The sequence below is a fragment of the Suncus etruscus genome, chromosome 5 (genome assembly GCF_024139225.1).
Source record: "Suncus etruscus isolate mSunEtr1 chromosome 5, mSunEtr1.pri.cur, whole genome shotgun sequence".
In the NCBI taxonomy this organism is placed as follows: domain Eukaryota; kingdom Metazoa; phylum Chordata; class Mammalia; order Eulipotyphla; family Soricidae; genus Suncus; species Suncus etruscus.
In genome coordinates, this window is record NC_064852.1 from 140049600 (window position 1) to 140076558 (window position 26959).

Below are 26959 nucleotides of genomic sequence, written 5' to 3' on the forward strand. Positions count from 1 at the left end.
AAGAATATTTAAATTGTTTGATATTTAAAGGTAATTCTTCAAAGGTATAAATTGTAATTTAGGTTATTAAAAAATTCCAATACCTAGAAAAGTCAATAACAATCTGTCATGCAGAATTATTTTATTTTTATGGTTCAAAACCTTATATAGGATGCAGAATTATTTCAATTGTGTAAGAAATGGGTCTTTTAAGCTTATGTATAAACCTGGAGACATAATATAATTAATTTTTTCATTACTTCTAAGATATATAGTATGGTAATGTTATTCAAAGTTTAATAACAAAGTAGTAAATAATACTTAAGTGTGCATTAATTTTGTATTTGTAGATGTAGCAAATTAACAAAAACATGTGCTTTAAAACATCACTGTTTACCTTTCTATTCTGTGAGTAAAAGCTCGCACAAGTCTCATAGTTCTAAGACCAAGAGGTTGGCAAAGTTGTATTTTATTTTGTGAGCTACTGGAAAAAGTTTATTGCTTGTCTTTTGCTGTGCCTGGAAGCAATCTTAGGAAGTTTCTGCCTACTGGTCTCCTACTGTTTTATATACTTTGATTTTGGGACTACAGGTGACTGTGGTCATAGACTAGGGTATTACTATATGTGGACTGATCCTGGATAAACTGTATGCAAGTGTTTTGCCTTCTATACTATCTCTCCGATCCTTTTTTTCTGTATGTATATTGACTGCAATAGTATAATTTTTGGATATCTTTTAATCTTGCTGAATTTCCCACTTTCATAGTACTGGAATTACAGCAGGACTATGGGAAAAATCCAGGATAATTTCTTTATGAACTCAGCTGGTTAGCAAAGGTGTAATTGGGGAACCAGGAAAAGTCTTCAAAGGGCTAGAGCTCATACCTTTGGGAGTCGAACTACCAGATGTGGCCCTGGTAGTCTGCATGCTAGTTGGCCATGGCACATTGGACCCTTTGCATTACTTTGAATAGTCCCAACTCTAAATAATGTATTGACTTTGAAAGAGCAAAATTATATAATACCACGGGTCTGGAGTGGTAGCACAGCGGTAGGGCGTTTGCTTGCAAGCCCTAACCTAGGACGGACTGCGGTTCGATTCCCTGGCGTCCCATAAGGATCCCTGAGCCAGGAGCGATTCCTGAGCACATAGCCAGGAGTAACCCCTGAATGTCACAAGGTGTGCCAACCCACCAAAAAAAAAAAAAAAAGAAAAAGGCAAAAAATAAATATATAATACCAGCATTTTTCAAACGTGTTCCTCTTTTAATGTCTGATATTTCTTATTAGATACAGGGATAAAAATAATTTTCAAAAATATTCAGATTAAGATCCAAAGAGTTTTAGGGGTATGTCCTGGAAATTAATCACTATTCTTGCACGTGAAAGTGCTATGTTCAATAGCCTGCATTCTACACATGCACAAAGCATACATATACATGGAAACACAGAGAGAAAAACTACATAATTCTCAAACTTCTCCAGAAGTTGAAATTTAACAATGTCTCCAATTTGATGAGATGTACTTCCTGTGTTTAAATGAAAATAAAAATAATAAGCCCTTAAGGGAAATGATTTACTTGTTAAAAATTGGTGTTTATGTGTTGGTTGACTTGGAAAATTTCAGCCATTGTTTCGAATTTTTCATTTGAGAGAGCTCAATCCTCTTTAGCCCAGACTAAGAAACAAGTTGAAATGTTCTATTCTTTAGGGAACAGGTCTCTGGATACTTAGCTAAGCCTGAAAACAAAATAACACCAGACATAGAAGCTTATACCGTCCACCTCATTAGTAGCATTTAAAGTAGCTGAGGTACTTGATATTAGCAAAATTATCTTTGTAGAAAACAATGATATACTCAGAAGTATGACTAATATCTGCTGGAAGGATTAGCATTCCATCCTGATAGCCTTTCCATAAGGCAAAAGATTCAGGTTTTTTTTTCTTTATACCTCTGTATTTAACACAGTTGTTTGTGCATGAATAATTCTATTAATCTTGTCTCTCGTCAATCATTTGGTTTTAAGAGAGGTTTCCTCTAGGGATTTGTCATCTCACATCACTGACCTGCATCCTTCTTTATCTCCTGGGTTTTAGAGAAATATTAGCACAAAAAGTTAAATTGATTTGGATACACAAGGCACAGAATAAGTTGATTTGCTAAAAATACTATTATTGAATATAAAAGGTCTGAGACATTCCAGTGCACTTTCACCTCACTAACTGACTTGCTGACATTTGGACTGATGCTAACATGAACCATTTATAAAATCTTAAGCATTGCTGTCCCTGCCACCCCAAGTGTGAGTGTGTGCCTTTTTTTATTCTTTAGATGACTATACATCCAACTTTTCATTTATCATGCTTAGAGAGAAATTATCCAAAAGTTTTATTTATCCAAAGCTTATATGCATATGATTTTGGACTTCCCAGTTATAAATGGCCTTGAATTTTTTGTTTGTTTGTTTTTGGGCCACACCCAGCGGTGCTCAGGGGTTACTCCTGGCTGTCTGCTCAGAAATAGCTCCTGGCAGGCACAGGGGACCATATGGGACACGGGGATTCGAACCAACCACCTTTGGTCCTGGATTGGCTGCTTGTAAGGCAAACGCCGCTGTGCTATCTCTCCGGGCCCGGCCTTGAATTTCAAAAAAGGTATTTTTTATCAATTTATCAATTATCAAGTTTCATGCTCTAACAATTAATAACAATACATTAACTATATCTCACTTGACTTTATGTTAAGTTGTAGGTAGCAAGGTTTGAGATAGCCAAAACATAAATTTAAGACTAAAATGTAGATTGTTATATTCTTGTGTAAGTGTGTTGGAGAGGGCAGTTCACACTGAACAATACTCAGGCTTTGCTTCTGGTTCTGTGCTCATGGATTACATTTGAGAGGTCTGAGCAAGTTTGTACAATGTACTATCTTCAGCTTCATTGATTATTTATTCTTTCTATCAATACAATTTTACAATGGCAACTTTCATTATATTAGAATATAATACATATTTCATCATATAAAATGGATGAACAGATTGTACACTGAAGAAATAAATGCATTTTGTTTGCTTTTACATGTAGTTTTCATTTATTAGCAGTATTTGTTTTCATTTTGTTATTAACAGTGCATTTTATTATTTTGGGGGGAGCATACGTGGCAGTGCTCAGGGGTCATTCCTGGTGTTGCTCGGTAAATTTATGGGATGCCATGAATCAAACCCAGGTTGGTAGCATGCAAGAAAAGTGCCCTACACGCTGTGCTTTTGATACTCTGGCTTCTTTACCTGTGTAGTTTAAAAGTCACACAATATAAAGCTTCATAATCAATGCTTATGTAAAACATAAAACATTGTGTTCTGAAGCAGCAAATTATAATATGATGAAAGGGCAATTACTAACAGCAGTTATGCAGTGATAGTATATATAATTTAATTCACTTAATTCCATCTTATTTTGGCAGGGAATTTTGAACTTTACCATTATTTAAAACACTGAAGATAAAGAAAAATAGTCAAACATAAAAATATGCAAAAGTGCAAATATTTATTTTAGAATAAAGGGAAAATATGTCTGTTTTTCTTTTGGTGGACCTGGTGAAGAATAATTTGGACAATAGTGGGATAGTCCTTGATCTGCACTTAGGAATCACTACTGGTTTTGTGCTTGAGACTTTATGGGACTCCGGGAATTGAACCTGGGTCTGTTGCCAGTAAGGCAATTGCCCTGTCCATCCTACCCTGTATTTTCTCAAAAGCACCTGTAAAAACTTTGAAGAAAGCAGCTTTATGCAGTTCATTTAATTTTAGTAGACAATAATTTACTGATGCACAAAGAAAACTTTGACTTATTAATTAAACAAACTTATTTTCAGGTTCTTTTACAGAATCACGTTGAAATTTAAATTTTTCTTTTTCTGTTAGTGATCACTCCTGGTCGATTTCAGAGGTCATTTGTGATGCTGAAATTGAACTCCAATAGCCAAGTTCAAAACAAAATGTTTGTTAAGATTTTATATGGACTCATCACATTATTTTGTCCTTAGATATTTTAACATTATGGCTTGTTTGTTTTTGATCAATAAGTGATGGTTCTTAGGGCTTATTTATAATTATGTACTGATGAATAACTGATGGGGGCATATTTAGTGTTGGAGGTCAACTTGGGGTTGGTTGCATTCTAGGAAAGTGCTATAAGCAGTATACTATACTTTGGATGAACCTATCCATTTTCACATATTTTACATGCATAAATAGTTTTATATACACATATAAAATTTACTTTGTTCTTCTGACTGAGTCCTTGTGATTTAAAAATCATGAGTACAACTTTGACCATAAGTAATTACTTAACATCACCTTGTATAGCTTCCAAAGAAAACAGGTGTTTCAAATATATTATTTAGGAACCAGATAAGCAATGTAAGCATTAGAAGTGTTTTTAGCAACAGATTTTGTAAGACTCTTTAAATTATACTAGAAATGATCTTCTAAATCTCCTTTCACAAGTTTTTCATGGACACGGGTTTGCCCTCTCTATTCTCTTCTTGCTATGTATTTTGTAACAGAAAATGAGAAACCAACAATAGCAGTGAACCTGTCATTTAGTAGAGATGGCAAGAGTAAAATGGAATAAACAGACCTGAGAGTGACTTTCTATTCCCCTGCTGTGGCAATTTTTTCAGAGGGAGTGACAAATCAATTGTGTCATCACCTTGCCAGAATGTTCCTCTACCCACAAAAATAAAACCAGGCTACTAGTGATGGAAATAGGAAATATGGATCTGAGAGACTACAGATAATACTTGGTGATAAAACTACATTCTAAAAATAATGTTAGATTTACAATAAAAAACCAGTCCAGAATTACAAGTAAATTTAGGTCAAAGAATTTATTAGAGTCCTATTGGTCCTCACTATTTTGTTCTAGAGCTAAGTATTAAAAGTCATCTTACCACAGCTTCTGAAATAGAAATTTATAGACATTCTGAAGAGTAAACATATTAATCAACATATATTTTGAGATAACTATCATGATATTACCATACTTACCACAATAAGTTTGTAAATTAGATGGTTTTTAATTTCATTTTTTATCCTGAAGGTAAATGATAGAAAACAATATTACAAATAAGAGGGCATATAATGGAAAAAATATAACAAGGTGACAGAGACACAAAGACTATTGTTGAAGGCAGTCTCATTGTTATGAAGTCATCACTCTATAAACTAGAACAAATATCCTAAAGGTAAAGGCAAATTTGTTTCTGGATATTATTATCACACTATTTTTTATTTTCTCATATGCCATAAATAAATGAGGTTATTCTATATCTCTCTCTGACTCATTTCTCATGGCATCATACTATCCATATCCATCCATGTATTAGCATATTTCATTACCTCATTTTTCCCCTAATTTTTTTCTAATTTTTAATGTGGTAAAAGTGAATTACAAACCTTTCACAGTAATATTTAAGGCACGTAGTGACAATGAATGAGGGGCATTCCCACCACCAGTGTTGTCCTCCCTCTATCCCTGTTCCCAGCATGCATCCCAGATCTCCTTTTTTACCCCTGTAATATTAGTGGAACTGTTCCCACTTGTACAGCTTGTTGTAGATTGGGTATTGATTCTGTTGTCGTTGGCTTTAGATTTGGTATTCAAATCTAAACATTTTTTATTTCCATCAAATGAACATCTGACTTTCTGGTCTTGGAACCATGGTGGCAGGGAAAGGCAAAAAAGAGAGAAAAACTAGGAGATTGAACCTGGGGGTGTCGTGGTTCAGCCGCATTCAAAGCAAATGTTCTACCGCTGTGCTACCAGTCCAGCCCAAGTCTTATAATTTTAAATGCAGTAAAAGTCATTCTTATAAAATGAAACATATTAACTATTAGAATATATAAAGCAAAAAAATTATATTAACTTATGTAAAATTTGAATCTAAACTAGGAAGCCCTTACAGCAATAGAGTAAAAAAATCATTCACTTAAAATTATTTCAAGAAGATTAATTTCCAGTGTTAATTTCATAATGTAATAACCTAAGTTATAATAATTAAGATTTATTAGCATTACAGTATAATGTTTCATTAAATATATATAATTCATTTCTTACCCATAAAATAAACATAATAGGTCTAGGAAGTCATCTCAAACTTTGAGCTTTCCAATCTGTGCTTATTATTATCTTATAGTGAAATATAATTTAATTAATCCTGAATTTATGCTATTTAAGTTATATTATTTGCATTGGCATTACTCCAAATTCACAGAAGGGTGAGCATATGTGATTTTTTAAATTTTAGTTTTCTTTATAATTATATATACATTTTAATTTAAATAATGTCAGTTTTCAATCTCTGTACATGTTAGGAGTATAGATATTTTATCACTTATTCTTTATATTTGTAAAAGATACCATAAATTTGACAATACAAAATAAATTATTAAAAGCCAAAAGGCAAAACAGAACTAAAATAATAGTCAATACTAGTGCTTCCCAAACTTTGTTTCAAATGTGGGCTCCTCCTGATGATGTTTAACTTCCTGAGACCCCCACACTCTTATCAGTTTGTCTGCCTTTCTTTTATATGGCTCCAATTATGACATATTTATCTGTGCTAAATTTGAAATATCCTGGGAACTCCAGGTTCAAATTGGCTCCCAATTGATATGTGTTGTTCTCTCCTATTCATGAAGCAGAAATGTCAGAGAATATTTCTAAAATTATTTTATAAAAACATGATTTGCAAAGTTATTGAGAGTTGATATTTAGACATATAATATTCTATTACTAGTTCCACCACTAATATCAACTTCTTTCCACCTACCCCTTCCAAGAGTGACAATTTGACAGGCACATTTTTAAGTATCCCCATTGTAGTTTGAATCTCCTGTTTTCAGTGTTGTTGACTGATTTTGTTATATAGCTAGCTATACCTCTCCCCCACACCCCTTTCTCACCATCCTACTCTCCCTACTTATTCTCTTCCTTCTCCAGACCTTCTTCTCTCTATACTTTGAAGGCAAGAATAGTATTTTTTAAGAACCGAGGCTGGAGTAATAGTGCAGCGGTAGGGCATTTGCCTTGCATGCAGCTGACCCAGAATCAGTTCGATCCTCCATGTCCCTATGGTCCCCAAAGCCAGGAGCGATTTCTGAGTGCATAACCAGGAGTAATTCCTGAGCGTCACTGGGTGTGGCCCAAAAACTAAAAAAAGGAAAAAAATAACAGAATTAAGCTTAGGGGGCCAGATACATAGGACAATGTGTAAGGCACTTGTCTTGTGAATATATGACCAGTTGTTGATCCTCAACACACCATAAGGTCTCTGGCCCCTCTAGTACTAATCCCTGAGTGAAGTGTCAGGAATAATTCTCATATATCATTTAATGCATCCCCAAATTCCAATAATTAGATTTAGCTGTGACCAATACTTTTACCCCATACCCAGTAAATAGATCTTAACTTCATGATGCTATTTTGATTTCTATTGACTTCAGTGTGTAGTCTTTCTTGCTAAAGAGTAGATTGGCGATGTCATATTGTTGCTTCCACTTTAAAATATTTATAGTCATAATATAAAAGTTATAGTTTAGCTGCTAGTATGCTTGCATTCTATGCAAAGTTTAATACTGGTACTACACATTGTCCCTTGAGTAAAGCCAGGAGGAATCCCTATTCACCAAATCAATATATATATATATATGCATATTTACAGGTACTCATAAATATATATACATGTATATTTATATATATTTTCATCACAATTTACATATATTTCTATTTTAGTTTTGTAAACCATTTGCTTAAACCTCTACAGTATAAATAAAAGCTCTCCTACATATAAATTTGATTACTCATCCTACTGAAGTTAATGTAAACACTGCAATAACAGTATTTGGAAAGAATACTTACTACCAAAATTAGTGAATGTTCATTTTCTAATACTTAGATTTCTCTTTATAAAATTAAATGGGTAATAAAAAGAAAAGTGTGAGCTAAATGACAGAGATGGTGAAATTATCAATTTGCTTGATTGATACCTTACATAATGTAGGGAGATAACTATCGTTTTGGGAGAATGTATTTACAATGTTAAAAGAACAGTAGATTTCTGTGAATCTCTGACATCAAATTAACTGGTAGAAAGAGAGAAGGCAATGAGACAGTTGAATAAGAAGTGGTTGAGCAGATAAGTTAATCAGGAAAATATTTCACAAAAATAACAAGGAAAATCCTGAGTTGAATAAATTAGTAACATTGTGAAAAGTTATGGAGAGTCCCAATTAAACTTAAGACTTCTGTGTCTTTAGGAAGTCACTGATTTAGCTATTGTTTTTTTAGGTTAGTTTGTTTAGGGAATATCTTGAGTAACATATCACTCTAGCAGACTAACTGCACTCTGACATTTCTGTTGCATTTCCCAGATGTTTGAAAAACTGCACAGATCTCTCTATTATCAAGTGATCCCCTAACCCCAAAAGAAAACACCTAGCAGCAAACTGTGTGTATTTCTTGAAACTATTCAGCTCTCACATATTGAATCTCTCATTATCTGATTTTACTGAAATTTTATTTCATTTGTTTGTCTGTAGTATTTGGTCCACACTAAGGAAATCTGAATTTCATGAGATCATTTTCTTCTGAGATCACTCTTTTTTGGAATTGTGTATCGTATTTAAGAAACCTCCTCTTTCCTGAACAGTTTTTACCCATCTGAGAGAAAATACCATTCTCACAACATAATCTCACTTCTGTTTTGTACTCCAAAATCTTTTTTTAATTAATACCTTTATTGAAGCACCATGATTACAAACATAGTAGTAATTGGGTTTCAGTCATAAAAAAGAAACCCCATATTACCAGTGCAACCTTACCTTCACCAGTGCCCCCTAACTCCTCCCCCAAACTCTGCCTATATTAGACATAGGCATTCTATTTCTCTCACTCACTACCATTGTCATAATAGTTATCAGTGTAGTTATTTCTCTATAAGAACTCTCCACTCTTTGTGGTAAGCTATGGGCTGGTCCTTCCAGCCCTTATCTCTAGTTCTCTGGGTATTATTACAACACCGTCTTTTATTTTCTTAAAACCTATAAATGAGTAAAACTATTCTGTGTCTATCTTTCTCCCTCTGACTTATTTCACTCAGCATAATAATTTTCATGTCCATTCTTACATAGGAAAATCTCAAGACTTATTTTTCTGACGGCCGCACAGTATTCCATTGTGCATATATCTTTATACAACAAAGCTGGTGGTGTGTACTAGCCATTAAGTTTGAAACAAGTAAGTTTGTAAAATAGAGGCAGGAGGTTGAGAAGTTTGTTCCATGATTATCAACTGTTTACCTGAACATACATTTAGCCAACATTGAGGGACCTTTCTCAAGATGTATATGTACCATTATTTCCTTTCTTTAGGGGTATTCTCCTATCTACTTTGCCATATTTTGCCTCATCTTGTCACTCCTGCCTCTGTAGAAAGCTCTAAATTTGTGGGATCTATAAAAGCCTAGAATCTACACATATTCTTCTGAAATTTAGTAGATTTAAAGAAATACTTGAATAAATTATGAATTCAATAGTCACAAGAACTTTGTTCAAACAACCAGTATAATCTCATTATTTGTATTTATTCTGCTAATAATTGCTTCCCTTAGCCAACTTTCTAGAAACCCATCATTTCTGGGAATTGTTAGAGTAAAGATATTGCATCTAACATTAATCTGATCGGTAATTCAGGTGACCAAGTTAGAGTGTTTTTTAAGAATATTGGATCTATTGACAGGATATATTCTAACTCACTATGGCCAAAGATTTCGGTTCCATTTAGCACTAGCATCGTAACATGGTTATTAAGAGTTTGTTTTGTTTCAATGCTATGCTTTATTATTTTCACTGATATAGTTCTATAAAAACTGGCTTTATGCATTATATTCTACTAGGAATATATGGTCATGGAACATCGTATTTATTTATTTAATTATTACGTTTCTAAAACACAATGCAAGGTTTCAAATGTTCTGTATATTATAGTGCTAAAATTTAAATTGTCTATTGTGTTTGGGGGACAATACCAATTGAGGATGTGTAAATGTTTGAGGGACTATTCAGTATCAAGTGGACTAATCTTGGAGACCCTTGCAAGGCAAATCCATTGCAAGTTATGATATATTTCCAGGCCCAGTGTTGTGTATCTGTCGAATGGTAAAGTAAAATGTATTTCACAGCTTTGTCAATTGATTAATTGTATTATAGCTTTAACATAGCAAAATGGAGACGAAAATACAATAAAAAATGGAACATGCTAAGACAAAGAATTCAATGCAATAACTTGCAAGTACAGAGGTTTGCATATAAAGAGATCTGAGTTCCCATCCTTGTTTTTAGGCGCAAGTCAGTGATACATTGAAGGGATTTTGCTGTGTAATAATCACTTCTCTGAGTGAGCTATTTCATGTCATTCTCTGGTCCAGGTATCAGGTGATTGCTCTTGGCTATGAACCTGAATTGAGGAACTTCAAAGATACTAGGCAGAAAAATTGACTTTGTATGCCCTGGAGCTTTGGGGGAAGTGTATTATTAAAAAAAAAAAGAATGGCTGAAATATTTAAATATCTCTTGAAAACCCTGAGGAATGATTTTGTCAGGAAAATGCATTTCCAAAGAGTAAATAAATGGGGCATGTCTTCATTTGCTAACATGAAGAAATTTTTGAAGTAGTCCTGGAATTTTCTTTCATCTAGCCCTAAGGCCCTCTTGGAAGGGCAAAGAGATATAAATATAAAGAAAGTGAAATTATAATATGCTATATATCTGTATAAGGGAAAATTCTAAGAAGTTATCCAGAATATTCTCACCCACAGCTTAGAAACTTACTAATCAACTTTTGGGAAGTCCAAAAAAAGCATTCTTCTCCCTCTGTCTCTCTCTCTCTCCCTCCCTCTCTTTTTCTCTACATCTTTTGTCTCTGTAATACATAATATCTGGTTTAAAATAATATCAAATAAATAAAAATATCACTTTTCTCTGCTTCCTTATAATTTTTTTGTGTTTTTTTTTAATTTTATTTTTTGTTTTTGTTTTTCTGGCCACACCCATTTGATTCTAAGGGGTTACTCCTGGCTAAGAGCTCAGAAATTGCCCCTGGCTTGGGGGACCATATGGGACACCGGGAGATTGAACCGCGGTAGGGATCTTTCTTTGGCTAGTACTTGCAAGGCAGACACTTACCTCTAGCGCCACCTCGCAAGCCCCAATTTTTTTTGTTGTTTGTTTTGTTTTATTTTAGGGTCACACCCGGCAGCACTTAGGGGTTACTCCTGGCTCTATCCTCAGAAATCACCCCTGGCAGGCACAGGGGACCATATGGGATGCCGGGATTCGAACCACCAACCTTCTGCATGAAAGGCAAACGTCTTACCTCCATGCTATCTCTCTAGCCTTCGCTTTCTTATATTTTAAAGAGAAATTACACACAAATACAAAGCTTATTGAGTACAGTTTAATGAAATAACTACTAGACACTAGTAGGGTAATCAGAAAGAATACACAGAATTTGTTTTTCAAAGCAAATTTCTTTGTGCATATCCACTATTGGATTCATAAATTGATGAATGAATATTTTAAATAACTTAAAATAATCTTTAAACTATTTAGAGTAAGTTTACAGAGATACAATCCTGGTTTAATTATTTTTACAAAAAAAGATGATTATATTTCTAAAGCAATTACTGAACTGTGGGTTTACAGTAGAAGATTAACAAAGTGATTTGTGTAGAGATTTGGGGAGGTAGCAGAAAAAAATGTTTTCAAAGGTTAAAATTAAGGTATTTGGTAGAATACATTCTGAGAATAAATTTTAGTGGTACACCACTACAACTGCCTAGGTAGGACCACACATTCTTTTAAAATGTTTAATATGCTTAAAAAATAGGAGCATGTACTTAAAATAAATATTATATTTATAGTAATGTAAAAACAAAATACTTTCACCACCATATTACTATAAATATATATATGCTTATATATAAATATAACATAGTAATATATAATAATATATATTTTATATATAAATATATAGGGAAATATTTATAGTACTGTGTTGATGAAAATATTTTATATGTTTTTATTGAAGAACAATGCATTTCAAATTTTCAGAAGTCTTGATTAGTAACAGCAGAATACAAAATTTAAAAAATGGAATTTCAGCTGAAAAATTAGAGGGACAGATAATAAATTTAGGAGCAAATCCATAACAATTTGAGATTATTGACAAAATATTGAGAAATTAAGTGTTTTGTTTTTGGTTTTGTTTTGGGGCCAAATCCAACAGGACTCAGTATTACTCCTGGCTCTGTATTCATAAAACACTCCTTTTAGGCTTGGGGGACCATATTGGATGCTGGCAGTCGATCTTGGGTTGACCACATGTAAGGGCCTATCCACTATGTTCTTACTCTGGCCCCAAAAATCAAGCTTTAATTTATTACCCTAAAACATAAACCCCCATTTATAATAAACACACAAACAAGGGATAGGATATCAAATAACTAACATAGGAGGATGTTAAAATATCACCTCTTGCAATCGTTTCAATGATCAGACAAGAATAATCAATGGATGATACAAACATTGAGTGGGAATTTGATAAGGATCAGAATATATATAAAGTTTCTAAAGAATAATGCATTTTAGCTTTAATTTATACTTTATAACTTTATAAAGTTAAAAAGAGGGCACAGAAGCAATAAATATATTTAATACATGTAATATAGAAATATACCTTAAGTATCAGATATTTATTTCCTTAACATTAAACATTAAAGAGTTAGATAAGATAAAGTTCATTGATGTTTTTAGATTATACAGTTGGCCAATATGTATAATAATATAGTAAAGTTTTTATACAAATATTTGACATGAATAAAACTTTTTCTGAGTGGTTCCAGACAACTTAAATCTGTAAACAATGCATTACACAAATCTTGCTTTCATGAAGCAAATTTTATAACTTGAGACTTTTTATGAATCACAAAGCTTTATTTTACAGAGTAAACCTAACTGGTCCTATAATTTAAATGCTAATCTATAGTTAGCCAGAAGTATAACCCATTTAAAATTCAAAATTATAGGCTTAAATAAAAATTATTTTGAAATATAATTGTATTATCATACATTTATGTGTAATGTACCTTTTACTTCACATGATCAAAAGCAAGGCCTCTTCGCATGCAAGGAATGAGTTCAACCCATGAGCCATATATCCAGCATGTATATATAACATGAGTACCTAGTAATATGTTTACATTTTTTATTGAGTTGTAGGGAATTTAGAGATTTTCTAGTTACTCTTTAAAATACTTTGAATATTTTTACTGAGACCACGCAGTTATATTTTCACATTTTAAATATTCCTCTGACAAAAACTATGCTATACATTCTCTTTACTTATTCTTCCACTTTGTATGAACCTACAATATAATTATAAATACAAAACTCCACCCTCCCATAAACATTTGGAAATGATAAATATTGATCCCTTTCACACAGCTTAAGAATGATGTTTTATATAATTTTATTTAATTTATAACCTGGCAGATGAAAACAATATATTGTTTATGTTATCCTGGGATCTCACCATTATGTAAATCTTTGCCTACTCTTATGGTTATTTTAACAGTTCTAAAATTGTCAAAAATGCAGTTGTCATTCATTCATGCTTCAGTTTATTCAGTTTATTTTGTTTTCATTAGTATAAGAAAAAATGTTAGTGGTTATGTTTATTTAAATTTTGAGCAGCATTGTTTTAATGCCATTTCTTCAGTGACTTGTAAGGGAACCTCTCATTTTTATTTTTTGCAGCCGAAGATGCCTGTGGAGGAACAATGAGAGGCTCCAGCGGTATTATATCCAGCCCAAGTTTTCCTAATGAGTACCATAATAATGCTGATTGCACTTGGACCATTGTAGCAGAGCCTGGAGACACAATTTCACTCATATTTACTGATTTCCAAATGGAAGAAAAGTATGATTACTTAGAAATAGAAGGTTCTGAACCGCCTACAATATGGTAAGTGGCTAGTTTCTTTTAAACTTTTATGGTGCTATTGCCTGAAGCAAACCAAAAAAGAACAGCTGGTTGTTGGCTTTAATTTTCTGAGTATTATTAGTTATAGGAAAATTGTAAGGGCAGCTGTCAGAACTTAAAAATACGTAGGGAGATCAGGAAACCCAGACTGTCAGATATGTTGGAGTAGTGAAAAAGGAAACTGTGACTTAACTAAAATTTGTAAGGAAAAGTTGTTATTAATCTCATTGACAGTATTTTGCTTACTATGGCAATCTATAGTTCAGTTTCTTTTAACTGAACATAATAGTCTTGAAGTGATTTTTTCTTTGCTTCTATAGTTAAACATTTTATGAAGCCTGTTAATTGCAAAACTATGATCTGAGTAAGTATGATCAGCTCCTAAACTAGTAAATGTTTTTTTTGTTTGTTTGTTTTTAATAAAAAGTGGGGCTGGAGCTGTAGTACAGCAGGTAGAGCTTTTGCTTTGCTTGCAATCAACCTGAATTCAATCCACACCATCCCTGAGTTCAAAGGCAGGAGTGACCCCCTGAGTATTGCAGGGTGTGGCACCAAAAAGGAGGAACTAAAGAGGCTAAGGATGTGTTTTTGAAAAAATGAGAGAAAATCTAAGAAAGTAAGTCACTATACAAAGAAGAGGAGTGTGAAGAAAGAGTAGGTCACATTTGAGACAACTCTAGGAACGTAAATGTTAATGTGTTTATAATGGACAGACCCTCACCAAAAATGTCATGTACGTATATTTAGATAAAAATAACATGTTTTGTGGCCGGAGACATAGCATGGAGAGTAGGGCATTTGCCTTGCATGCAGAGGGATGTTTGAATCCCGGCATCCCATATGGTCCTCTGAGCCTGCCAGAAGTGATTTCTGAGCGTAGAACCAGGAGTAAACTCTGAGCGCTGCCGGGTATGACCCAAAAACAAAAACAAAACAAAACAAAACAAAAAACCAAACATGTTTATAGTTGTTTAATATATTAATTGTATCTCCTAAAATTTATATTGCTATTAATCTCAATAATTAAATATCTGCATTTTGTTATGTGGTATTTTAAAAACCACAATTTTGAATACTAGGTATAATAATGTGTATAAGGAACCTAATTCTTGTTATTTTATTTTATTGAAACCATTGTGATCTACAAAGTCCTTCATATTTGAATTTCAGATATAAAGTAAGTCAGGGCCATTTCCATGACCAGTGTCGATCTCCTTCCACCAATGAACCCAGAGTGCATCTTACACCACCACACTTTATCCTTTGGCCTGCCTATTTAACAGGCCCATTTAAGTTTAGAGTGTTAAAGTTTAGGTCCCTTGATTCTACTGTTAATGACTGTGGGTTGGTTATTTCGTTCTAAGCGAACCTATTTGTATAGCACCATTCCTTTTCTTGACACTAAACTCTAGAAACAAAATCAACAATTTACTCAGGAATATTATCTCCATTGACTTTCAAATAGTCACTTCCAATTTTCATATTATATATTCTGAGTAATGACTTGTTTGCTCTTTATTTATACACACATCTATTTATATGTTTCTGAATTTGTAGTACAAAACAACTTCTCCACTAGTAGAAGTCATAATAAACTTCTGATCTATCTTCTCTTAAAGGACACTGGGACATTTACAGATTTCCTTATCTCTTCTTCCGAGGGGGGAAAAAAGTTAAAATTGTTTTAAATCATATTTTTAGAATAGTGTTATATAAAGATGCTCAGTTTGACTTCTTAAAATTCTAGTCATGTAGTATATTATCAACAAGATTATTTGTCACTTGTTATGTTATACATGCCCAAGCTTGAAATTATTTATATACATGCTAATTTAAAGAATCTTAGGGACCCCGGCGGGCTGGCTGGAGGAGTGAGTGAGGGAATTTCTGTCTCTTTGCGCCGGTGTCTGGGCCGGACCCTTTCCCCAGGGACCCCGGCGGGCCGGCTGGAGGAGTGAGTGAGGGAATTTCTGTCTCTTTGCGCCGGTGTCTGGGTCGGACCCTTTCCCCAGGGACCCCGGCGGGCCGGCTGGAGGAGTGAGTGAGGGAATTTCTGTCTCTTTGCGCCGGTGTTTGGGTCGGACCCTTTGGCGGGTCGGCTGGAGGAGTGAGTGAGGGAATTTCTGTCTCTTTGCGCGCGGCATTTGGGATGGACCCTTCCCCAAGGAACCCCTGCGTGCCAGCCGGAGAGGGTTGAGTGACTCCCTTCCCCCAGGTGGGTGACTAGAAAGTCAAGTTGAGCGACCCGAACAGACGGGAGAGATAGGGCCAGCCATCTGGACTTGCAGGGGAAATAGAGCAGTCCACCTCCCTGGACCCTGGAGTGGACCAGGAACACCCAAGGGTGAGGACAGAGCCTGAAGGGTTGGACTGAGGGAACCCTTCAAGGGAGGCGTGGAGGGGGCGGAGCTCCATTGACTCCCAGAGAAAGGAGGGGGGACTGAGAGCTAGGCTCAACAGCGCCAGTAACCATTGTGGCCAGGAGTGGAACTGCACCGCTGACAGAAATAAGGAGCAGAAAGGGACAAGACCCACAGCAGGAAGGCTGCACTCTAGGTAGCAAAGGGGAGGAGAAAGGGCTAGGCCCAACAAACTCACCCAACAGGCCCCTCTAGAAACACCTTCAGGAAGGGGACCAAAGCAGGCCAAAATTAGAAGCCACAGCACTCCAAAATACACCATTAAATACAAAGAACAATGCGTAAAGCAAGAAAATCGCTAATAACTGGAGACACCATGACAAACCCTATCAAATTTCCAAGTCCACCAAAGCGCACAGATCCACGGGAAGAAGACCTAAAAGCAGTCATGAGGAAGGAAATGCAAGAATTACTAAAAGAATTAAAAGAAACCCTAACAACCGAATATAAAAAATCCATGGACGAACGAATCAGCCAAATTAAAGAAGAAATGTCAAAGAACATGAGAGAGTCCATACAAAAAGAAGTGAAGGAATTAAAAGACAAGGTAACAAGCCTTACGAGCAGAAACACAGAGTTGGAGAAGCACATAGAAGAACTCGAAGGTAAACTGCAATCAAAAAATGATCAAGAAACCAACAAAGAAATAAAAGGCAAAGCACTGGAAGGAAAAATCCAATATCTAATCAACAAGGACAAAAGAAACAATCTAAGAATTGTGGGTATACCAGAAGGGGAGGAAATAGGGAAGGGGGTAGAACAGGTAGTCGGGGAGATAATAACAGAGAACTTTCCCATCCTCTGGAAAGACAATTCAGGACAAATCCAAGAAGTCAAGAGAGTCCCTAATAAAGTAGACCCCAATAAACCCACACCAAGACACATAATAATCCAAATGGCAAAAAACAAAGAGAAAGAGGAACTCCTGAAAGCAATAAGGGAGAAAAAAAACCTCAAGTACAAAGGAAAGGACATAAGAATCAAACCAGATCTCCCATTTGAAATAATTCAAGCAAGAAGACAGTGGAATGACATATTTAAACGACTGAATGAAAGAAATTTCCAACCCAGGGTCCAATACCCAGCAAAACTATCATTCATATGGGAGGGCAGACTAAAAACATTCTCAAACATGAATGAACTTGAACTATTTGTGCAAACTAAGCCGATCCTAAGCGACTTACTCAGAGAAGAATTACACAATCCAAACCCCCGATTGTAACAACAACCACTTCACACAATACAACTGCACAACAGTCCTCTCTATCAATAATTTCCCTAAATGTAAACGGACTAAACTCTCCAATTAAAAGACACATAGTAGAGAACTGGGTTAGGAAAAATAAACCGGACTTCTGCTGTCTGCAAGAAACACACCTACAGCTACAGGATAAGCACAGGCTTAGAATAAAAGGATGGAAAGTAATTATTCAGGCCAATGGAAAACAAAAAAGAGCAGGGACAGCCATTCTTATATCAGACCAAATTGTATTCAACCTCAAGAAAGTGATCAGAGACAAAGAGGGTCACTACTTACTGGTCAGGGGAACATTAGATCAAGAAACACTAACCCTGGTCAATATCTGTGCACCTAATGTAGAGTCACCAAAATATGTGAGGCAACTACTGGCAAACCTGGAGAAACACATGAAGGGAATTGTGATAATAGTAGGGGACCTCAATACTCCACTATCACCACTGGACAGACCCTCCAAGCAGAAAAATAGCAAAGAAATAAGAGCTCTAAATGAAAAATTAGAAGATTTAGGGCTAACAGACTTATATAGAGCCCTCCATCCCCAGAAAGCAGAATACACATTCTTCTCAAACCCACATGGAACCTTCTCCAGAATAGACCATGTCTTAGGATACAAAGCCAACCTATGTAAGATCACAAAGGTAAGGATCATTAGAAGTACCATTTCAGATCACTATGCAACAGAGCTTAAAATTGATGTCAAGAAGAAGCAATGGAGGAAAACTAATACCTGGAGACTAAACAACATGCTGCTTAACAACAGCTGGATCAAAGAACAACTCAAGGAAGAAATAAAAAGATTCCTTGAGACAAATGACAATGAAGAGACAACATGTCAAAATCTATGGGACACAGCAAAAGCAGTAATTAGGGGGAAACTCATAGCAATACAGGCCTATGTCAAGAAACAGGAAAACAACAAAACCAACAGTTTAAAAGATCACCTCAAAGAATTGGAACAACAGCAACAGAGAAATCCAACCACAACCAGAAGGCAAGAAATAATAAAAACCAGAGCAGAAATAAACAACATCGAAACTAAGAAAACAATACAAAAAATCAATGAGACCAGGAGTTGGTTTTTTGAAAAAATAAACAAGATAGACAAACCATTGGCAAGACTCACCAAAAAAAAAGAGGGAAAACACCCAAATCACTAGGATCACAAATGAAAGGGGAGAGATTATAACAGAACCCCAAGAAATACAACATATCATGAGATCATATTATGAACAACTATACTCAACTAGGCTAGAGAACCCAGTAGAAATCGACAGATTCTTGGACAAACACCCTCCTCCAAGACTGGAAAAGGAAGATCTAGAAAGTCTAAACAGACCAATCACTTCAGAGGAAATTGAAGAGGTAATTAAAAAACTCCCTAAGAACAAATGCCCAGGCCCAGATGGATTTACAGGTGAATTCTATCAAACATTTAAAGAAGACCTATTACCACTGTTTCAAAGGCTTTTCCAAACCATAGAAAAAACAGGAATCCTCCCCAACTCCTTTTATGAGGCTAATATCACACTCATTCCCAAAGAAGGCAAAGACACCACCAAAAAAGAAAACTACAGACCAATCTCACTAATGAACATAGATGCAAAGATACTCAACAAAATCTTAGCAAACCGAATCCAACACTTCATCAAAAAGATCATACATCACGACCAAGTGGGTTTCATACCAGGAATGCAAGGTTGGTTCAACATACGCAAATCAATAAACATGATACATCACATCAACAACATGAAAGACAAAAACCACATGATCATATCAATCGATGCCGAGAAGGCATTTGACAAAATCCAACATCCTTTCATGTTAAAGACACTCAGCAAAATAGGGTTAGAAGGAACCTTCCTCAAGATAGTTACAGCTATTTATGAAAAGCCTACAGCCAACATTATACTTAATGGCGAGAAACTAGAAGCATTCCCACTAAGGTCAGGAACTAGGCAAGGCTGTCCACTCTCTCCACTCTTATTCAATATAACCTTAGAAGTCCTAGCAATAGCAATCCGACAAGAGAAGGGAATCAAAGGAATTCAAGTAGGGAAAGATGAACACAAGCTAGCTCTATTTGCCGACGATATGATGATATACATCAAAAACCCTAAAGAGTCCACAGTAAAACTCCTAGAAACCATCAACCAATACAGCAAAGTGGCTGGGTACAAAGTCAATACACAAAAGACAGTAGCGTTTCTATATACAAACAATGAAGTTGAGGAGAGAGAGATTAAAAATACAATCCCATTTAAGATAGTATCAAATAATATCAAGTATCTAGGAATAAACCTTACAAGAGAAGTGAAAGACCTTTACCAGGGAAACTTCAAAACACTTCAGAAAGAAATTGAAGAAGATCTAAAGAAATGGAAGAACATCCCATGCTCATGGATAGGTAGAATTAACATAGTCAAAATGACTATCTTACCCAAACTTCTATATAGATTTAATGCAATCCCTATCCAAATTCAGACACAATTCTTTAAAGAAATAGAACAATCAATCACAAAATTCTTCTGGAACCACAAAAGATCCAGGATAGCCAAACACATACTGAAAAACAAGAAGCTAGGAGGCATCTCCTTACCTAACTTGAAACTATACTATAAAGCCATAGTAATTAAAACAGCATGGTACTGGAACAGAGACAGGAGCTCAGACCAGTGGATCAGAACAGAATTCCCAGACATAAACCCCCAGATATACAGCCAACTAATATTTGATAAAAGAGGCAAGAATCTGAAATGGAACAAAGAAAGCCTATTCAACAAATGGTGTTGGTACAACTGGAAAACCACATGTACGAAAGTGAAAATTGACCCATACCTCACTCCTTATACAAAAGTCAACTCAAAATGGATCAAAGACCTTGAAATCAGACCTGAATCTATAAAGTTTATCGAGAATAAAATAGGCAGAACACTCGAAGACCTATATATCAAAAAGGTCATTGAGAACGGAGCACCAATGGCAAGAACGTTAGCATCAAATATAAACAAATGGGACTACATCAAACTAAAAAGCTTCTGCATGGCAAAAGAAACCCTACTTAATGCAAGAAGACAGCTAACAGAATGGGAAAAAATCTTTTCACTTGACATATCAGATAAAGGGCTGATATCTAGAACATACAAAGCACTCAGAAAGCTGAGCCCCTCAAAACCAAATAAAGCCATAGAAAAATGGGGAGATGAAATGAATAGACACTTCTCTGAGGAAGACAGAAGGATGGCCAACAAACTCATGAAAACATGCTCACCTTCACTCATCATCAGGGAGATCCAAATCAAGACAACAATGAGATACCACCTTACACCAGTGAGGTTGGCTCACATCAAAAATAATGGAAACAACCTTTGTTGGCGAGGATGCGGTATGAAAGGAACTCTCATCCACTGCTGGTGGGAATGCCCCCTAGTCCAACATCTATGGAGAAAAGTCTGGAGAGTGCTCAAAGAACTAAGAATTGATCTGCCATTTGACCCAGCAATTGCTCTACTAGGCATATACCCACAAGATGGAAGGACATTCATTCCAAAATATATATGCACCCCACTATTTATTGCAGCACTCAGTATAATAGCCAAATCTTGGAACCAACCTCGATGTCCAACAACAGATGAATGGATCATTAAGATGTGGTACATATACACAATGGAATATTACATGGCAGTCAGAAACGATACAATCACAGACTTTGCAGCAACATGGATGGACCTAGATCATGTTATGTTAAACGAAGTAAGTCAGAAGACAAAAGATAAACACAGAATGGTAGCACTATTCTGAAACACCTAGAACACATAGTTTATACACAACTAAATCCTATCAAATAACAGGGTAGAAACTCCGAACACTGTAATAGTCAGCATAGACGTGGGAGCAGTGTCCAAAATACATGAAAAAGGAACAACGCAAACTCTTGACTACACATTATACCACAAAGAAAACAGCAACAACAGAAACGGCAGCATAGAGAGAACAGGTATGTAATCAGACTTCTACAACAAAGGTCCACAATAATCCCTTAGAGTTCATATACAGGAACACAAGTATAGAACACCAAGGGAAATCACGGACTACAATGGCAACATACCATAACACTACCTTTTAATGCCTTTATCTTACTATACTTTAAATAACCTCTCAGCTTTTCTGCCCACAGGTGCCCTTGGATACAAAGGGCGGACAAACTAAGGTGGCAACTCGGGATACCACACGGGATACCATACCTTGCTTGCACTACGAGATGGCCACAAGAAAACTCTTTAACATACACTTTATCTTTAGGTAATACCTTCATTTAGGAATTGAAGCACGTGACCAGTCAGACCACTGAAGCAGTACCTGATACGTACAGACTTAAACTACAGGCTCTATTCTTCGAACACATTCAATCAAACCAGCATTCCCTTGCTATTCTCTCCCCTCTTCTCACTACTTTTTTTTTTCTTTTTCTTTTTCTATTCTGCTCATTACTTTTCTCCCTTTCTCCCCCCCTTTTATCTCTCTAAGGTATTTTCTCTTTTCTCTCCCTTCAAACCCTTCCCATACACCTTCCCCTTTCCCCCCTCCAGAAATCCAACTATCCCCTCACCCCTCAATCCCATCCAGATCTCCCACCATATTAAAACTCTTCACCCCCAGTCCTTATTCTATTAGGCATCAAGATCGACCTCCTACCCAACGAACCAGTACCCAGCACCCAGGCGAGAGGACACCCAGATAAAACCACACCTCGTCTCCTGAAAGAAAAGACAGCCAACTCCCCTATGGACTCATGCTGCGAGGCCCTCCCGAACAACTCCCCCTAACGCGAACTGCTCCTTGAAACCGGGCCTAGATCCAAAAGTATCCCCAATGCAAGAACTCTTCCAAGACCCCCCTGCCACAAATATTTACCAATCTGAAGAAGGTCAGGGGGTGGGTTAGGAAGATGCCTGGCAACCCACACACCACAAGAAAAACCCAAAAGACAATGGGAAAAATTGTACTTCCAACATAGGCATAAGACCTGTAATACACCACCTCTTTACCTGCCCTCCCCCAAATGTAAGGTAGTCTTTTGCACCACTTTGGTCCCATAAAAATTTCGCTAACTCATTTTATTTTTTTTTTAAATTTATTTATTTATCTTTTTTTTAAATGTTTGTCCTTCATATATATTTGTGAGCACATACAGTTTCAATCCTCCCCCCCTTTTTTTTTTTTCTTCGTTTTTTGGTAGGTGACCTGTGACTGTTATCCCATCAGTCCACCCACGAATACACAGACATTATAATGTAGCACCACTTCCCCCTACAAAGGCACACTAAGTAAAGGGGAAATTTTACATTTAAAAAAAAAATAAAAGAGAGCTCTTATCTACTAGAGATAGGAACTCATAGTTATTTAAAATATAGGGATATCTCCTGCCTTGAAAATATGTCATGTGGAATCAAATTAGACCTCAGGTGATTAGATACCATTCATCCAGCCTTGAACCCTGGATCTCCGACATAGAAACGGCACAGCTCTCCACAACAGCTGCAGGAAACAAACTCCATCCAGGACGGCCTTAATACGACAAGACCAACAACAAGGCCCAGCTCTAACATGATATCCTGACAACGGGGAAAATGCGATCATCTTGACCTTAGAGCAGATTAGCCTACCTTACCAACTAACGACAAGACAAAACCAGAAGTCTTGGCTCCCTTTGGTAGGACAAAAACCCAAGATCGGGATTTACAGATGACTGGCTGCTTGATCCACGACCAGACTGTATACATCTTGGGACCAATAAATAAGCCCTAGTTTAGGGTTTGAACTATGACCTGCACAAGAATCATGATCCCCAGCCCCAAAGATCCGGCAGAGACAATTGTAACGGAATGGGGCTTTTGTGAGCACAAAGAAAGACGCTATCCTAGGTGCCACCCTAGGCTCAGTGCAAAGACCAAGATCATCAACCACAGAAGATGGGTTAAAATGACACTGAGGTAACAGAACCTCTAGAACCACAAAGACTGACTTCATCATAAGTCCCACCTCAGGATCTGTACAGATACTGAGACCTCTAAACACAGAGCAGAAGTCTTCCACACACCAAAGGAAAAAAAAAAAAGAAAAAAAAAAAAAAACACCACCGGGAAAGTAAAGGATCCTGAGCAATGTCTAGAGTTGATCCCATGACAGTATGCTCCAAGGACGGAGAAATCCCATATCTCTTAGGCCAAGTGAATTCTTTTTCGAATGACCCCAATATTTACTGTGCCAGTGCAGGAGGGAAAAAAACAAAAATACAAAAAGCACAAAACCTTGGTTATTTTTTTGATATAAATATATATATTACCTTCATTTATTATTGTTATTATTATTTTTGATTTACCAATCTATTTTGGTCGATTTCTCTGTTTGGGTGTGATTATTGAAAGTGTAGTCCCCAATTATACTTATTTTTTTATTTATTTATTTATTTATTTATTTTTTCTCTTCCTTTCTTCTCTTTCGTTATGTGCTATGCCATGTTTCTTAATTCAAGACCATGGCGTGATTTTTGTTTGTCTGTTTTTGTTTTATTTTTTTTCTACTTGTTTGTTTGTTTGTTTTGTCTGCTCTGTGTGGTGCTTATCGATATAGCTGGAGCCCTCACTGGATATTTGACACTTCTTTTGGTACTAGTGGAGTGTTTCACCTACTTTTTCTCCATCTCCCAGATTGATGATGAGAGCCTTTAGAAGGACCCCGCCCATTTTCGGGGTATTAGACTCTTACCCCAGTTTATTGCTTTTTTCTCCTTCAAACAAAACCACGCAACTTGAACTAGCTAGTCCTGACTCCAGATAGAGGGGGAAATAAGGGAGGCATCAGGACCAAACAGGTGCAAGACTACTAAGTAGTGGGTTAGATACAGAGGGGACCACATATTCTAGCCGCCCTGGGATGAGGGAAAAGGAAATGGGAGGTAGGATAGAAACGGAGGCGTAGGGATGACAATTTGGCGATGGGAATCCCCCCTGATTTTATGTAAATATGTACCTAAAATATTATTGTCAACAATATGTAAGCCACTATGATCAAAATAAAAATTTATATTAAAAAAAAGAATCTTAGTAAATTGATACTGATGTTTTTAGTTATCCATATGTTATCAATCTCTGTTTTTTTAATGTTACTTGTGAATTGCTATAAAATTACCTTTGAATAATTAAATAAAATATTTAAATTAATTTTGGCTTTCTAATCTTTAAGGCATTTAATCTGTATTTTTAATTGCAGTTACCAAAATCAGACACATTAGGTGGCATTAATTTGGTTATTTCTAATTAATTTTCAATGTTAATGTAAGTATTTATCACTATACTAAAATTCAAAATTTATATTAAATAATATAAAATATTATTTTAATATTTCTTTGGAATAAAATGATAAATTATACTTGTTCTACCATTCTCAAACTTTGAAATGAAGGATTTATGATTAACTACGATAGTAAGTGGCTTTAATTTATGAAGTTCCTAAAGTGATATACTCATCGTATCCTGTGTTTTATTTCGGCAACAAACCAAACAACATGCTTCACAAATAATAGTAATGATTAGACACAGAATTTATTTAAAACTATATTTAATAGATCTCTATTAAACCTATCTAGTAAACCTATTTAGCAGTCATCTACATGATTTAATAGAATGCATTGAATAAAAATTGTATATTTAATATTAGATATTTTCATTTTGTAATACCTGATGAAAGATATCTTCTTTCATTGCAACAAAGTGAAAAATTAAATAGGATGGAGAAATTTGAGTTAAAGTTTAAACTATAACTCAAACTTTAAATTATAGTTAAAGTATTTTGGGGGGGCACACCCAGTGATGCTTAGGGATTACTCCTGGCTATGTGCTCAGAAACTGCTCCTGTCTTGGGGGAACATATGGGATGCCAGAAGATTGAACCTTGGTCAGTTCTAGGCTAGCGCCTGCAAGGCAGGTGTAGATTAGATTCGCATGCATTTTTATGTACATTCAGCAAATATTTTTGTTATCTATTCTATGGTAGGTATTATATAAGTTCATTCGTAATCAAAGTGACAGAGATGTTTGCTCAAAAAGTATGTTTACTGTCTGAATATAAATGTAATGAATAAAAATTAAAGGAAATTGTAGAACATCGTAAGTTACTAATAATTATAAGATTTCTGAATGAAGTAAAATGGGTTAGGAAAACAGAAGTTGATATAAGATAATATTTTTAGTTGAAAAAATATATTTGATGTCCAAAGGCAAAAAAAAATTGTTAGAACTGGTCTTCAATAGGAAGTTTATGGTGGTTGAGAAATAAAAGAGGCTGGTGGATCTGGAGAACAGTGGAGGAAAATGTGCACTGATGGAGGCTCTTACAATTAACAGGGTTGAATATCAGAATGTATAAAATTATACTTTTAATTTTTAAATTTACTTTATTAATAACTTTTAAATTGAATCACCATGAGATACAGTTTACAACTGTTCCTGATTGGGTTTCTTTAATCCACTTTTCCAACACACATCCCTTTAGCAGTGCACATTTTCTGCAACTGGTGTCCCCAGTTTCCTTCCCAAATACTCCCATACATGACTGGATAGCAAACATTTTCTCTGTGTTTCTCTTTTTAACCCCCTTTCTCTTTTTCTCTTTCTCTTTCCCTCTCCTTTTATTTTTCCATCTAGCACCATTCAACCAATTTATATTTTTACCATTTTGACAAGTAGGTTTTTTTCTTTTTGGGTAACACAGCGAATTAGAACTCATATAAATTATTTTAGGGGTTGCAGAGAGTGCAATGTGTAGAGTGTTCATTCTGCCCACTTAGGTTCAATATTCATTACCTCAGAAGTCTTTTAAGCACTGCCAGGAGTGATTCTAAACACAGAGCCATGAATAAGCTCTGAGAACTGCTGGGAATGCCTCCCCTCAAAAATTATAAACTTGTGAAAATTATACTTCTACAAATATTTTTGGCTGATGAATATATGATGGCTCCAGTGATGCTTAAGGAACCCAAGAGACCACTTACAGCAATACTGGTCCCCCTTCAATACAAGGGCTCAAGGATGTGATGCTGCTACAGTTTCTCAGTGTCAGAATTGTCCAAGTCACCCCAATGGTGCTTGGATTCTCTAAGATTATATCCAGAGATGCTTGTGAAGCCACTGGATCCAG

At 35.6% G+C, this 26959-nt stretch overlaps 1 protein-coding gene across 1 annotated transcript in view; it reads left to right on the top strand.

Moving 5' to 3' along the window:
* The window catches only part of CSMD3 (CUB and Sushi multiple domains 3), a 1236222-nt gene that overhangs the window by 317806 nt on the left and 891457 nt on the right, over positions 1-26959 (top strand). The window contains exon 5 of the mRNA XM_049773958.1: positions 13858-14065. Coding sequence (XP_049629915.1) covers positions 13858-14065 — 208 coding nt within the window. The remainder of the gene's footprint in view (positions 1-13857; positions 14066-26959) is intronic.